Below are 14,322 nucleotides of genomic sequence, written 5' to 3'. Positions count from 1 at the left end.
TGTCTTCCAGGGATGTTGGTGGTAAATGTAACATGGAGGAATAAGACCTATGTAGGCACACTTCTTGACTGCACGCGGCATGATTGGGCACCCCCCAGGTAAGCACTTTACAGCTTTTTGGTGAATATTAGTCTGAACCAGTCTAATTGGTGATCCCTTCTTATCCCTTCTTCCTGTTAGAGTTGGATAGCTTTTAAGACACCTAGCTTTTCAAGACTATGATGGTGTAGAGATGAGGAAGGCACTGCATTCAAGAATAAATCAGTTAGGTGTTGGTGGGTTGGGTAGGAATGGGGAGGAGATCCTGTTTAAGCCTTTGGGTGAAATTATTGAATTCTGGCTTCTACCAGTAGTCACCTTGAGACTAAGGCCATCGAGTCCGCCTACGGGTGAACATTTATTGATGATGCTTTTTGATAGTAGCTTTTTCTCAGGAGTTTAACCTCAAGAACATTTGCAGTTTTAAGAACACTGGACTATGTGGGTTTCACAAGGACCTTTCAGGTTGACATCGCAGTGAATGGCACTTTACAGCTTGTTCCCAGTTTGCCAGGGTTTGGGGAACTCAAATGTTGGGGAATGATGTACAGCTAGCATGCAGATAGCACCCTAGGAGCTCACCACTTAACGCAGTTCCCATGGTTTCAAAAGTTCCTTTAACAACTCATATTCATTGAAAATGATAGTTACCATCTGGACAGTTCTGGAGGCACCTAAACTGGTTTGAAGGTGTTTTCTCTTCTTAACAATATCTTGTTGTGTTTGCCCTTTGCCAAGGTTCTGTGACTCCCCCACCAGTGACTTGGAAATGCGCAACGGCCGGGGTAGAGGCAAACGCATGCGTCCCAACAGTAACACACCTGTCAATGAGACAGCCACTGCCTCTGACAGCAAAGGGACCAGCAGCAGCAGCAAAACCCGAGCAGGAGCCAATAGCAAAGGCCGTCGGGGCAGCCAAAATTCTTCAGAGCATCGCCCACCTGCCAGTAGCACCTCTGAGGATGTCAAGGCCAGCCCTTCCTCAGCTAGTAAGCGGAAAAACAAACCGCTTTCAGACATGGAGCTGAATTCCAGCTCAGAGGACTCCAAAGGGAGCAAGCGTGTCCGTACGAATTCCATGGGCTCAGCCACTGGTCCCCTCCCTGGGACCAAGGTTGAACCTACTGTTCTAGACAGAAATTGTCCCTCCCCAGTCCTGATTGACTGTCCCCACCCAAACTGCAACAAAAAGTATAAGCACATCAATGGACTTAAGTACCACCAAGCTCATGCCCACACAGACGATGACAGCAAGCCGGAAGCAGATGGAGACAGTGAATATGGAGAGGAGCCCACCCTCCATGCAGACCTTGGGAGCTGCAATGGTGCATCCGTCTCACAAAAAGGTTCCTTGTCCCCTGCCCGTTCAGCTACCCCCAAAGTTCGGCTCGTAGAGCCCCACAGCCCTTCTCCTTCAAGCAAATTCAGCACAAAAGGCCTCTGTAAGAAAAAGCTTAGTGGGGAAGGGGACACAGACCTTGGGGCCTTATCTAATGATGGCTCTGATGATGGACCCTCAGTAATGGATGAAACAAGCAATGATGCCTTTGATTCTTTAGAAAGGAAGTGTATGGAAAAAGAAAAATGTAAAAAACCCTCTAGTTTGAAGCCTGAAAAGATTCCTTCCAAAAGCTTAAAGTCAGCGCGGCCTATTGCCCCTGCCATCCCTCCACAGCAAATCTACACCTTCCAGACAGCCACCTTCACAGCAGCAAGCCCAGGCTCCTCCTCAGGCTTGACCACCACAGTGGTCCAAGCCATGCCCAACAGCCCCCAACTCAAGCCTATTCAGCCCAAGCCCACTGTGATGGGAGAACCTTTCACAGTCAACCCTGCCTTGACCCCAGCCAAGGACAAGAAAAAGAAAGACAAAAAAAAGAAGGAGTCCTCAAAGGAACTCGAAAGTCCTCTGACCCCTGGGAAGGTGTGTCGAGCAGAAGAAGGCAAAAGCCCGTTCAGGGACTCCTCGGGAGATGGGATGAAAATGGAGGGGCTCCTGAATGGCTCATCAGACCCCCACCAGAGCCGACTGGCTAGCATCAAGGCAGAAGCTGACAAGATCTACAGCTTCACGGACAATGCCCCCAGCCCTTCAATTGGAGGCAGTAGCCGCATAGACAGCACTACTCCTACCCAGCCCCTGACTCCCTTACATGTAGTGACCCAGAACGGAGCCGAAGCCAACTCGGTCAAAACCAACAGCCCTGCATACTCCGACATATCTGATGCTGGGGAGGATGGGGAGGGCAAAGTGGACAGCGTCAAATCAAAGGACCCTGAACAGTTGGTTAAGGAAGGGGCTAAGAAAACTCTTTTTCCCCCTCAACCACAGAGCAAAGACTCGCCGTATTATCAAGGCTTTGAGAGTTACTACTCTCCGAGTTATGCACAGTCTAGCCCAGGGGCTCTGAACCCCAGCAGCCAGGCAGGAGTGGAGAGCCAAGCTCTGAAGACAAAAAAGGATGAGGAGCCTGAGAGCATAGAGGGGAAAGTGAAGAACGATGTCTGTGACGAGAAGAAACCAGAGCTGAGCAGTTCCAGTCAGCAGCCTTCCGTCATCCAGCAACGTCCCAACATGTACATGCAGTCTCTGTACTACAACCAGTATGCCTACGTGCCCCCGTATGGCTACAGTGACCAGAGTTACCACACCCACCTCCTGAGCACTAACACAGCCTACCGGCAGCAATATGAGGAACAGCAGAAACGGCAGAGCTTGGAGCAGCAGCAGCGGGGACTGGACAAGAAGGTGGAGTTGGGCCTAAAGGAGCGGGAGGCGGCACTCAAGGAAGAATGGAAGCAAAAGCCGTCGATTCCCCCAACTCTCACCAAGGCTCCCAGCCTGACAGACCTGGTCAAGTCAGGACCCGGGAAGGCCAAGGAGCCAGGGGCTGACCCTGCCAAATCAGTCATTATTCCCAAGTTAGACGACTCCTCCAAACTGCCCAACCAGGCCCCGGAAGGACTTAAAGTGAAGCTGAGTGAGGCCAGCCACCTAGGCAAGGAGGCCTCTGAGGCTAAGACAGGCGCTGAGTGTGGCCGACAGGCAGAGGTGGATCCAATACTCTGGTACCGACAGGTAACTATTCTGGGAGGAAACACAAACACTGTTTGATAGTCTTTGTCTCTTTCTCACAAGTCCGGGCTCTCCTTATGTAGGGTGTCAGCAGAATACAGATTGGCGGGAGAAATCTATAATTTTAAAGATTCTTTACCTTTGTAAATCATTTTCATGTTTTTAAAAAGCAAGGTTACATCAGTAAAAGGTGTTTTTCCCATTTGACAAGAGAGACCAAGGTAAGTTAGCTTGATTTGTGTAGGATAACTTGTGACTTCACTAGCAGAGCCGCAATTAGAACCCAGGTATCTCAGTTCCTAGTCGGTGTTTCTTCCACTATTTGGTTGTGTGGAATGGTGATCTCTCCATGTTCTAGAGTAAGTTACTACTCAGACTGAGTTACTTTCAAAAAGATCTTATAGAGGGGTACCTGGCTGGCTCGGTCGGTGGAGCATGCGACTCTTGATTTCAGGGCTGCAAGTTCAAGCCACATTGGGTGTAGAGATTACTTAAATAAATAAAACTTTAAAAGAAAAAAAAAGATTTTATAGGTAAACTTAGAACTGAGAACTTGGTCTCACATCATGCTCTGCTCATGAGATTTAGAAAGTCTTCCCTTTCTTCTTAGTGCCACAGTTAGACCTCCCTCCTCTGAGCTGGGCAACACTCACACCTCTCTGCTCCGGAGCTTCCTCTAAAGAAGTGAAACAACCTGAAATTCCTTGGAAAAGGAGCAACTTCTTCTATTCAAGGACTCCTTTCCCCAGAATGCATATTCTCTCCTAGAGAAGACCCACTGATGGATTTTCCTTTTCCTTCTCCACATCTTGTTTCCTTTTGGGCAAGGAGGGGGGCAGGCTTTTTTAAAAAAGCAGGAGGGACCAGAGTTCATTGTAAATATTCTGCCCCGGTGTCTAGTATTAGCTGCTCCGGTGTTTCTGCTGCGACCTCGAGCTTCAAGTCTCTCTCTTACCTATACAACACTCAGTGCTCATTCTGTGACTGTTGTAGGAAGCAGAGCCCCGGATGTGGACGTATGTCTATCCTGCCAAGTACTCGGACATCAAGTCAGAGGATGAGCGGTGGAAAGAGGAGCGGGACCGCAAATTGAAGGAAGAAAGGAATCGGAGTAAGGACTCTGCCCCCAAGGAGGATGGGAAGGAAAGCACAAGTAGTGACTGCAAGCTGCCCACGTCTGAGGAATCCCGCCTCGGGAGCAAGGAGCCCCGGCCAAGTGTCCATGTGCCTGTGTCCTCCCCCCTCACCCAGCACCAGTCCTACATCCCTTACATGCACGGCTACTCCTACAGCCAGTCCTATGACCCCAACCACCCCAGCTACAGGGGCATGCCTGCTGTGATGATGCAGAACTACCCAGGTACAGCACCCTTCTTCCCACTTGTGCTCTATTAACGGGGAGGGGAAATGAAGCACAGATTTCAGATCCAGAGTTTTCTTGCATGGCTCTAAGGCTTTTTTTTTTTTTTTTTTTTTTTTTTTAATGTTCATTTACTTTTGAGAGAGTGAGTGAGAGCGGCAGAGGGACAGAGAGAGAGAAGAGGACAGAGGATGTGAAGTAGGCTTTGCATGGACAGCAGAAAACCTGACATGGGGGTCGAACTCACGAACTGTGAGATCATGGCTTGAGCCGAAGTTGGATGCTTAACCAACCCAGCCACCCAGGCACCCCAGGCCCTAACGCTTATTGAAACTCAGATAGATGACTGCCCTGTTTTGAATATAACATTCTGTGAGTGGTCAGTCTAGCCCCAAGCTCCTTGAATGACCCAACCTACAATCTGTGAGACCACCTCTCCCTCCCTTGCTCCAGCTAGAGTCTTGCCTCTGTAGTCCATTTTCCTGGATAACTGAAGGCAAAACTCCCACTAAACCACTACCATCTTCTCTCAGCTGGAACTATTTTAAACACATACTCTACATTTTGCAATGTAGAAATACAAAAGAAACAGGGCTTGTTCTTCTTAAGGAGCTTCAACTTAATCGTAGCAGGAGAGACACATGGAACAAATAAAATTCAAACCAGGGCAATGCATGTATTCATTTATAAGACAGGTTCAGCTGCAAGGTTTGGAAGGCAGTGGGAGAGAGGAAGAGCTGTTTGAAATCAGAATGGAGGGGAAGTCCAATAGAAAACATTCAGCTTGGGAAAAATAAGCTCTTTATACTGCTGCCCATGACTTCTTGGGGAAGGGCACATTGTAGGGGTGTACATATTTAACTTGTTAGAAGAAAATGGTCCTCAACTCCACTCACTGGTTTCTGTTGCCCAAAGAGCCATGTTGGGATGCTTCTGGGGTAAGAGAGCACTTCTTTCACTCCTCAGAGCTCCCACCTCCCTATTGGAGAGCAGCCTAAACAGTCTTGATACCCTGGCAGAACGTTATAAGGCACCAGTAAGCTTTTCAAACAGAGCTAGGAAATTGTGTCACCTGTGGTGTTCCTTTCTCCCTATTACCCATCTGTCCATATAAAAATAATATTTCCACTTGCTGAGCGCCTGCTCTGGGCCAGACACTGTGCTAGGTGGTTTATGTGCATTATCTTATTTCATCTTCCCTATGGAATAAGTATTGGTGTCTTCATTTTGATGGGAAAGAAACTGAAGCTCAGAAGGGTTGTTAATTTGCTTAAGGCTACCCAGCTGCTAAGTCTCAAGAGAGGTGCATTCAAAACCAAGGTTGTCTGACTCCAAATCCTATGATCTTTCCACTTCACCGTAATGCCTGTCCAAGATGAATCACTAGGGCTCTAGCGAAGCTGACTCCCCAAAAGTTGAGGACCCTGTTCCTAATATCCCTTAGCTAGTTTTGCCTCTAGAGCTCAGTCAAGAAAGGACAAACTAAAAGTTTCAGCCTGAAGACACCGTAGGGGGAAATATCTCAGCCTCTGCCTAGGAAAGCTGATGCCTGCCCTAACCGGGCTCACCAAAGCAGAGCTTCTTTCTTTTACTTCTCTCATTGACTGCTTTATTTCTCCTTCCCCAGGTTCCTACCTACCTTCCAGCTACTCTTTCTCCCCATATGGCAGCAAAGTCTCAGGGGGTGAAGATGCTGACAAGGCACGAGCCAGCCCCAGTGTCAGTTGTAAATCCAGCTCAGAGTCCAAAGCCCTGGACATCTTGCAGCAGCACGCCAGTCACTACAAGAGCAAGTCTCCCACGGTAAGTGGCACTGGCTGCTCCCAGAACCCAGGAAGGCCAGATCCAGGCTCTGGGAGAAGGTGGGCGAGCGCAGGTCTTAACTACAGTGCAGCCTGGCTGACTTTGACGCTGGCGTCACCAGGCAACTCCATGATTCTTAGGTGTCCTGCGTTTGTAAGGAATCATAGTGTGGGCTCAGAGCATCTTGCTGTCGTGTGTGTGTCTCACAACAGTGCTTTGTGTCTGCTTTTTTTTTCCAGATAAGTGATAAAACGTCTCAGGAGAGAGATCGGGGAGGCTGTGGGGTGGTTGGGGGTGGTGGCAGCTGTAGCAGCGTCGGGGGAGCAGGTGGGGGTGAAAGAAGTGTAGACCGGCCCCGCACCTCCCCTTCTCAGCGCCTGATGTCCACACATCACCACCACCACCATTTGGGGTACTCGTTGCTCCCAGCACAGTACAACTTACCCTACGCAGCAGGTAAGCCTCCTTCCCCCTACTTTTTTTTTTTTTTTAAGATTTTAAGTAGTCGCTACACCCAACATGGGACTTGAACTCACAACCTGAAGATCAGGAGTCTCATGCTCTACTGACTAAGCCAGCCAGGTGCCACCCCACCACCACCTACCTTTTTGACTCCATCCCAGTAGCATAGTAGCATTGCCCACAGCACAGGACCCCCAGCAAGAATCCTTTTTTTTTGTCTCTTGTTGAGCTTCTAATCTGCCCAGGATCTTAGCCTCCTTCAGACAGTCATTAAAGCATATGACATTTATTTCTTCCCTTGGAGCTTAGGGACTCTCAAACTAGCCTAGAAAATTGGCTTTGATATTCAGAAGAATAAGGACCAGGTGTTCCCACAGCCAGAGAGAAACAAGCAGCTGAAAAATAGAGCTTTACTACATTATCCGCAGCCACTCTCTCTGGCCAAGTATCAGATTTTATTCTGTCAGCACCCCAAAACTCAGTGGAGCCAGGAATTTAAGGAGAAACTCCTCCCAATACCCTCCCATCTAATAAAGAGAAAGCGTTTAATCAGAGAGTTCTGGGAGAGTTACACTAAACATGCCGTCCTCTCTCGCTCAGGGCTTTCTTCTACAGCCATTGTTGCCAGCCAGCAAGGCTCCACTCCCTCACTCTACCCACCCCCGCGGAGGTGAGAATGGTAAGTCACTTTTTAATTGGGGACAACACCTAGAACAGGGATAGTTGATAGGTATCACAGAATCCCTGTGGAGCCTAAGTGAGGGAAAGCCATGTGGGGTCAGTGGTCTGGAAATGGTGGACCGCCGGCCAGGCCTCTTGTACAAGCCTCCCATTAAGCCATGTGCGTCTGAGGAGAGCCGCGGAACACAGGTGTCCCCTTGGGGCCAGGAGTGGCCTCCCTGCAGTTCGTTTTCTCGGAGCGCCACCTTGTGGTTGTTACACCAAAAGGCTGAGTGCCTGGTTATCTGTCCATGTTTCCCTTGCAGAACACCAAGTGCCCGGATAAAGTCAGCTTCACGGGCCCGGACTGGCTCACCCAAGGAGGTGCTGGAGGTGCCATTTAGACATCAGTTAAATGGTGTTGATCATCCTGTTTGCCGTTCCCACCATGACCGAAGGCAGACCCTTGGCTATCTCACCTCCACCAGATCCCTGGACTCCCCAACCCTCCCTCTTCCTCAGGAGCTGGAGAGCTGGTACTTAGCAAAAATATTTATTCTCTCGGCCACAGTTGAGACTGTTGTGGCCTCTGTGGAGATGAAGGCACGGGGAGCAACCAGGGGAACATGGCCTCAGCCCAGAGAAGTAACTGCTCCGTCCCCCAAGCCCCTGGTCAGCTGCCAGAGCAGTGCCAACCCTCACCCCCAGGGAGGGACTCACAAGTACTGGGTAAGGTCTGAAGACAGCACAGCAGCCATACCCCTGTCACTGTCATTACCACAATCACCAGATCCTGCATCTCCCCAGCAGTTTGGGCCCTGGGAACTGGCAGCATGTGGAGGAATTAGAATCTCAGGAAAGAAATTGGGGGCTGTTTTCTCTGTACTTGTGAAAACAAAGTCTTCACCCATGAAGACTTCTCCCCTCTCATGTGAGCACATATAAATGCTCAGAGCCTAGCCTGGAAAGGAAGACCAAGGCATTTGCCCCACCATGGCCCTGGGATACCTGTCAGGCAGAGGGCTGAGGTCCCAACACCAGCACAGGGCTCCCCAGGGATACTTGGGAGTGAGCTGGAGCATGAATGGAGTCTGTGAAAAAGAACCTGCATCCCCACTAAGTCCTGCTGCTTCTAAGCCCCCAACTCCTTGCCCTTTTCTCTCTCTCCTCCTTACCCCTTGGTGCCTTTCCCAGGGGGATCCCCATGCTGATCTCTCCTTCTCTTTTCCACTGCTTGGCTCTTAAGACTCAGGCAGGTAAAATAGTATTCCCCCCAGCATGGGGAGCTTTGGAGTCTGCCAGGTCACCTTCGGGCAAGGCCCAGGAGGGAGGCCCTGGGAGCACCCAGCAGTTCTTAGAGGTGTCCTGTCCATTCAGCCATCTGAGTATCCTCCTCATTTAGGGCCACAAATATATACAGCCCAGTTCCTCTGTATACAAGTACATGATTTTATATAGCTCAATCTATAACCCCACGTGTGCCAATATCAGCTGTGTTTCTTTGTTAACACACGTTTTTGTTTTAGGGGCCACTGGCCATGGAAAGTTACGGGTTCCTTAGACCCTGGGATAACACATCCAAGCCATTACTCCTCAGAGCCAGAGTGTACTCAGTGGAGCTGTGCTATGAGGCAGCAGACATTTCTCTGCTCTCCTTAGAAATGCAGTCTACCAGCCCAGCTTTATGCTCTTTGCCCTGGGAAAGTGACCATGGTTTGGTAGCTTTATTGGAGTCACTTCTTCCCCAAGGTATGAGGAGCTTTAGCTCTTATTTTGCTTTTGAGGTATCATCCCTTTGTTCTCCTTGGCTATCTTTCCTTGACCTTCTGGATTGAGAAAGACTGACATACACCAGCCTAAGGCTAGAGAAGGGTATTTGTGACCAGAGTGCCAAAGTGACCATTTAAGAGCAAGGACTTGGCTCGGACTCCATTGGGGGCATGGGGGTGGAAGACAATAAGCACAATGCCCAGCGGAGGCTGCTTTCCAAGAGCCCTGGCTTAGGGTCGTTTGCCCAAGAGGAGCCCCTTTCACCTATAGACCTCTCCTCTAGGCTTTCATGTCAGTTGTTTTTGTTCAAGTTGGGTTGAATCCTTCCCAAAACCCACTGTTTTAGACCACTTTGCAGGCCCCCAAGCAGCCTCCCTTTTCCCCATTGCATTCCCTCTGCCTCCTGCTAAACCCAGAGGGCAGGGCTGTGGGCAGTGACTTCCCTTTCATCCATGGAAGTAGTTGGTTTGGACACCTTCACCCCACCTAACCTGAGTCACCCCCACCAAGAGGATGACTCTGAATTTCAGCCTGATTGTACCCTCCCAGACTCCTGTGGGGTGGAGCCAAGGGCCCATCTCTGTTCCTGTTTGTTTTTAAATATTGTTATGTGTTTTGTAACTGTGGCGCTGGCTTACAGCGTGCTCTGTACATATTGTAAAGAAACCGTTGGAGTAATTTTCTTTCCCATTGGGCAGGCCTGGCCCCACATTCCTGCCCCTTCCACTTGGTTCTGTAACACAGAGAAGAGGAACTTCTGTATTAGCAGGGCAGCCTTGGGTTCTGCAGAAGGGAATTTTTTTTTTCTTTCCTTACAAAGAAACATTTGGCTCTCTGATCCTTATATCCAAGTCTCCCTAGAAGAGTAGGAGCTGAGCTCCCAGAAGAGCAGGTGAAAGCAACAATGGCAGAATAGCACTGTCTTTTCCTGGTCCCTGCTCCTTGCCAGGTCCAGTCTTCCCTCCCTGAGATAACATGCAGCAGCTGCATCAACGAAGGAAGTAGAGATCCTTGACAAGTGCTGAGTGAAGGATCTGCTGTCCACCTCCAGCCTCTATGGAGAGGAGGCACACAGGTAGGAGTACCTGTGGCACCCATGACTTGCTCAGAGAGATGAGACACTCAGCAGGGATTCCACCCCATGAGCAAAGGCTGGAATAGCTTGCTGGGACCAAGACCACCAGACCAAAGCTCTCTATGAGCCAACTCTGCCCCTTCACAAACCTCGTTCACCGGGGCTCCACACAGAGGACCTACAGGGAGGGAGCCTCATCCCCAGTTAGGACAGCCAGGGCTGGGAGAGCTGCTCTTTAGGGTTCACATCTGCTTCCTCACTTAAGGTGTGCCGGTTTCCATCATCCCCCTTCCCTGCCTGTACACGTATGTGTACATGTACAAAGTTCCCTTCTCTTACCTCATTCCCTCCACACGTCTCCAGGTCAAATGACCACAGGCAGAATGGTTAAGAAGGCACCCCATGAAATGAAATGGTGATTCTTGAATATTCTCTCCGGGCTCCAAGGGGAGGGTGAGAGGATGTGGTTTTGGGGGTGGGAGGGTGAGACTGTAGAAGGGCTAGAGTTACTGTACACGGGCTTTGAGGTCACCCTTGTTGCTCATTATGCTGTGTACCCTGTTACCATCCCAATGTCTACTCTCCTGCCCCTGTGATTTAACTGGGCAGCTAGTTGGCCCCATAATTCTGGGCCTTTGTCATTTGTTTTACTACTAGGGCATCCCAGGAAGCTCTCTGATGATCCTCTGCCATGGGCCCCTCCTGGGATCAAGCCCCTCCCAGGCCCCACCCCCAGCCCCTCTTGCCCCAGCCCACCCGCTTGCCTTGGTGCTCAGCCCCCCATTGGGAGCAGGTTGGGGCGAGCTGGAGGCCCGGGCTGGAGGGGCAGTGTTGCTGTTCATAGCTTTTGTTCCATTGGCGTTGCTCTGTTGGATTTAATTTCAGTCTTCCTGATTCTTCCCTTCTGTAAAGTGTACATTACCAAGTTCCTTGTTTTTTATATATATATATATATAAATATATATATATACAAACTGTACTCTTTTTGCCTTTGTACATTCAGGCAAGAAGAGAAAATAAATCTTTTTAAGAGACAATCACAAATCTGTGAGGGCTGCTGGTTATTTCTCTTGGAGTTTGCTGCTGAGCTGCCTCCTCCTCCTTCCCTGCTTTTCTGTTTTCCCTCAGCTTTCCCGATCTTCCTGGTCCTGCTCCATATGCATCCTCAGCTCCACCTTCCCTGGCTGATGGCAAACTGTTGAATCCAGTGTCCAGACTACCTGCCCTTGAGCCCTTTCTTGCCCAGTGGTGTTTTCCAGCTTGGCCACTGGCTTACCCAGGGCTTTATCCTGTGCCCTGGCCTCTCCTGTCTTCCCCCTTAGACCCCATTCACCAAAGTGGCTTTGGACCCCTCAAGTACCCTGAGGTCTATCCCCCGGAGGCCCTGGCTTTGGACACTCACTTGTGAAACTATGCAGCTGGGAGCTCTCTGTTTAAGAGTTTGCACTACTTGAACTGCCTGGGAGTTAGAACGGATGGTTTTTAGGAATGAGTGAGAAACTGTCCCCTAACATTCCCACCCCCTCCCCAATTCCAGCCTCCAGAGTGCTCTGATCCAGAGCCCAGAGAATCATTCCTGGCTGGAGGACTCCTATGGCTACCCCATCAGAACAAGGGCTAAGGATTTATGAGTCCAGAGCATTTGATCAGAATTTCAGAGGGTGGTATATTCTGAAACACAGCCCAACCAAACCATTGTTCTGCCTCTTGAATTTTCTCCTTTTCCTCTGATCTCCTGCTCCCCTTTTTTTCCCCTTTCTCTCTACTTCCTTTTCTTAATTGGCTTTGGAATTGAAGTATATTTTTAAATTATTTGTTGTATTTATTGAATAAAGTTTTTAATGTCCCTGTTCTTAAATTTAGACTTAGTTTGCCTTTCACATATCCTCCCTATCCCATTCCATCACCCCTCAAAATATTAACACCTTCTAAGTTACTTTTTTGATTGGAGTGCAGCTTTTGGGTACCATATTTCTTTCCTGCCAGGGGTCCTATCTAGCAAAATTTCTTTTTCCAAAAGGAAAGCTTAACTGAGGGCCTGGGTTTCCAATTCAACGCTTCTAACTCTAGCTGTATTGAAGGGGGTCCATCAGCAGATGGCAGCAGAACCTCCAATGTGTTTGTTTCCTATCAGTTTGAAGGACTGCGTTTGATCTTGGTTCTTTATTCCTGTCTTGTAGATTCCCCAAGTCTGAGTTCAACATAATCCTAAACTGCCTACATTAACTTGGCCAATGTCCACATTCATGCGGACCTCTGCTGTAGGTATCTCACAGCAGTGACCGTTTTTCATTCGCTGCCTCTAGGGGTTATATCCATGGAGGACAGATTTAAGTCCTTCCCATTTCCGTTGAATATCCAGCCCCAGACCTTCCCCTAATAATGTAGCAGATGGAGGTATTGCGCTCATTTTTATGAATATCAGGTGGAGTCCAAAGTTAGTAACTTGGCCAGTGTGAAAACACAAGTGCCACACAGAACACTGTGAAAATGGGCCAAAGACTCAGAAAAACTAATGACAGCCACAGCTCAACAGCAGATAGTTCCAAAGCTATAGGAAGAAAAACCTGTCCATCACTTGGGAAAACAGAAGCAAAAGAGAAAAAAATGATAGTAAGCGCTTGAAAAATTTAAGGGACACCTGGCTAGCTCAATTGGTACAGCATGTGACCCTTGATCTAAGGGTTCTGAATTCGAGCTCCCCACGTGTAGCCTACTTTCAAAGGGGGGTGAGGGGAATCTAGCTCCCTACAGTGCCACTGAGAGCTTACTCATCCAGCTGGTGGTGCAAGGGGAATGGCAGCCACACCTTTCTAGGGAAGGTATGTGCTGCTTCCTTCAAACACCTCCAGAAATGGGAATGTCAGGCATCTCCATGCAAAAGCCGAAACCCAGTTTCAGGACCCAGCCTCCTATACAAAAGGAAAACACTAAGAACAACCTGGATCCTGGGTATAGACTCTATTCTGGATGAAGCAGATGTGTACATACCTCTCTAGGGGGGTACTGGCAGTTTGTCCCAGGCTCCTAGCAACTGTGTTTTGCAGTAGAATGGTGGCCCCAGAAGCCTCAGCTGGTTTATCTGTCCTGATGCACTGCAGCGCTTTTCCTGAGAAGCATGTATCACACCCCTGCTACGTTAGGCTCTAGACTCAAAAGAGTAGTGGTAGAAAGCTGGTCCTGGTACAGGAATGAAAAACAGACCAACCACAACTTTAAATCAGTTTATTGACACAGTAACACAACACACTTGCCTCCCTGACACCCCCACCCCCCTCACCCAATCTAGATCTCTCCCCCCTTCCTCCCCCCTTAGGATGAGCTGTTCAGTGAAAACAGAAAAGGGCAGGCCACTTCTACACCCCCAGTCCCACCCCCAAGCCCTATGGGGCAGGGTCTCAGGCACTACTCAGAACCTGTTGAGAAGAGGGGCAGTCAGCACTATGTTCGGCCAGGCAGAGGCATCCAGTCCCTAAGAGCAGATTCCCACACAACCCCCAGGCCCTGAGTTGCTTATTCCTCTTCCTCTCTGCTCTTTGTGACCCTAGGAAAGAGACACCTTGGGTCCTGGGCCTACAGCCAGGAGCAAGAACTCCTGGCTATGATTGCAAATTGGGAGTTTGGCTAGTGTTTTAAGGCCCAGGCACCCCAAAGAAAGCCCTGGTGGTGGGAGTGAACTTCAATGCCCCTATTTGAAATGCACTGATAACATTAAACAGATTAAGCCAGCTTAACCAAATGCCAGAACAACACTAAGCTGTAAAGAAGGAGGGGGTGAGACCTGGTTTCTCCAGGCCAGACACAAATGCACACAGAGGAGCCCAGGTAGAGTGTTGAAAAACTCAAGGACACAGCCCAAGGGCTGAAAAGCCTATATTCAGGAGTCCTGGGTTGACAGGAAGCAAGGAAAGAAAATACACAGTCTTAAAAACCAAAAAAGAAAGCCCAACAACAGCAGGGGAACCTGAGCCTGACAGTGCCGTCCACCAGCCCCCCAAGCCTTGCCCCTGGACCCAGACAGTCCCTCCCCGTCTAGGCAACGTCCTCCCCTAGGCTAGATAGAGCACATCACACAGC

At 49.4% G+C, this 14,322-nt stretch overlaps 1 protein-coding gene across 2 annotated transcripts in view; it reads left to right on the top strand.

Moving 5' to 3' along the window:
* The window catches only part of ZNF609 (zinc finger protein 609), a 214,822-nt gene extending 202,719 nt beyond the window's left edge, over nt 1-12,103 (top strand). For both annotated transcript variants that reach the window (XM_045447913.1, XM_045447912.1), the window contains 7 exons: nt 11-98; nt 778-3,118; nt 4,109-4,475; nt 6,103-6,278; nt 6,518-6,734; nt 7,341-7,419; nt 7,727-12,103. In XM_045447913.1, the coding sequence (XP_045303869.1) occupies nt 11-98; nt 778-3,118; nt 4,109-4,475; nt 6,103-6,278; nt 6,518-6,734; nt 7,341-7,414 (3,263 nt within the window). In that variant the 3' untranslated portion in view covers nt 7,415-7,419; nt 7,727-12,103. The remainder of the gene's footprint in view (nt 1-10; nt 99-777; nt 3,119-4,108; nt 4,476-6,102; nt 6,279-6,517; nt 6,735-7,340; nt 7,420-7,726) is intronic.
* Nucleotides 12,104-14,322: the final 2,219 nt, after the last annotated feature.

This window comes from Leopardus geoffroyi, chromosome B3, assembly GCF_018350155.1.
Source record: "Leopardus geoffroyi isolate Oge1 chromosome B3, O.geoffroyi_Oge1_pat1.0, whole genome shotgun sequence".
Lineage (NCBI taxonomy): Eukaryota > Metazoa > Chordata > Mammalia > Carnivora > Felidae > Leopardus > Leopardus geoffroyi.
Note: the sequence above shows the minus strand (reverse complement) of the source record. Positions and strands in the feature narration are given on the sequence as shown.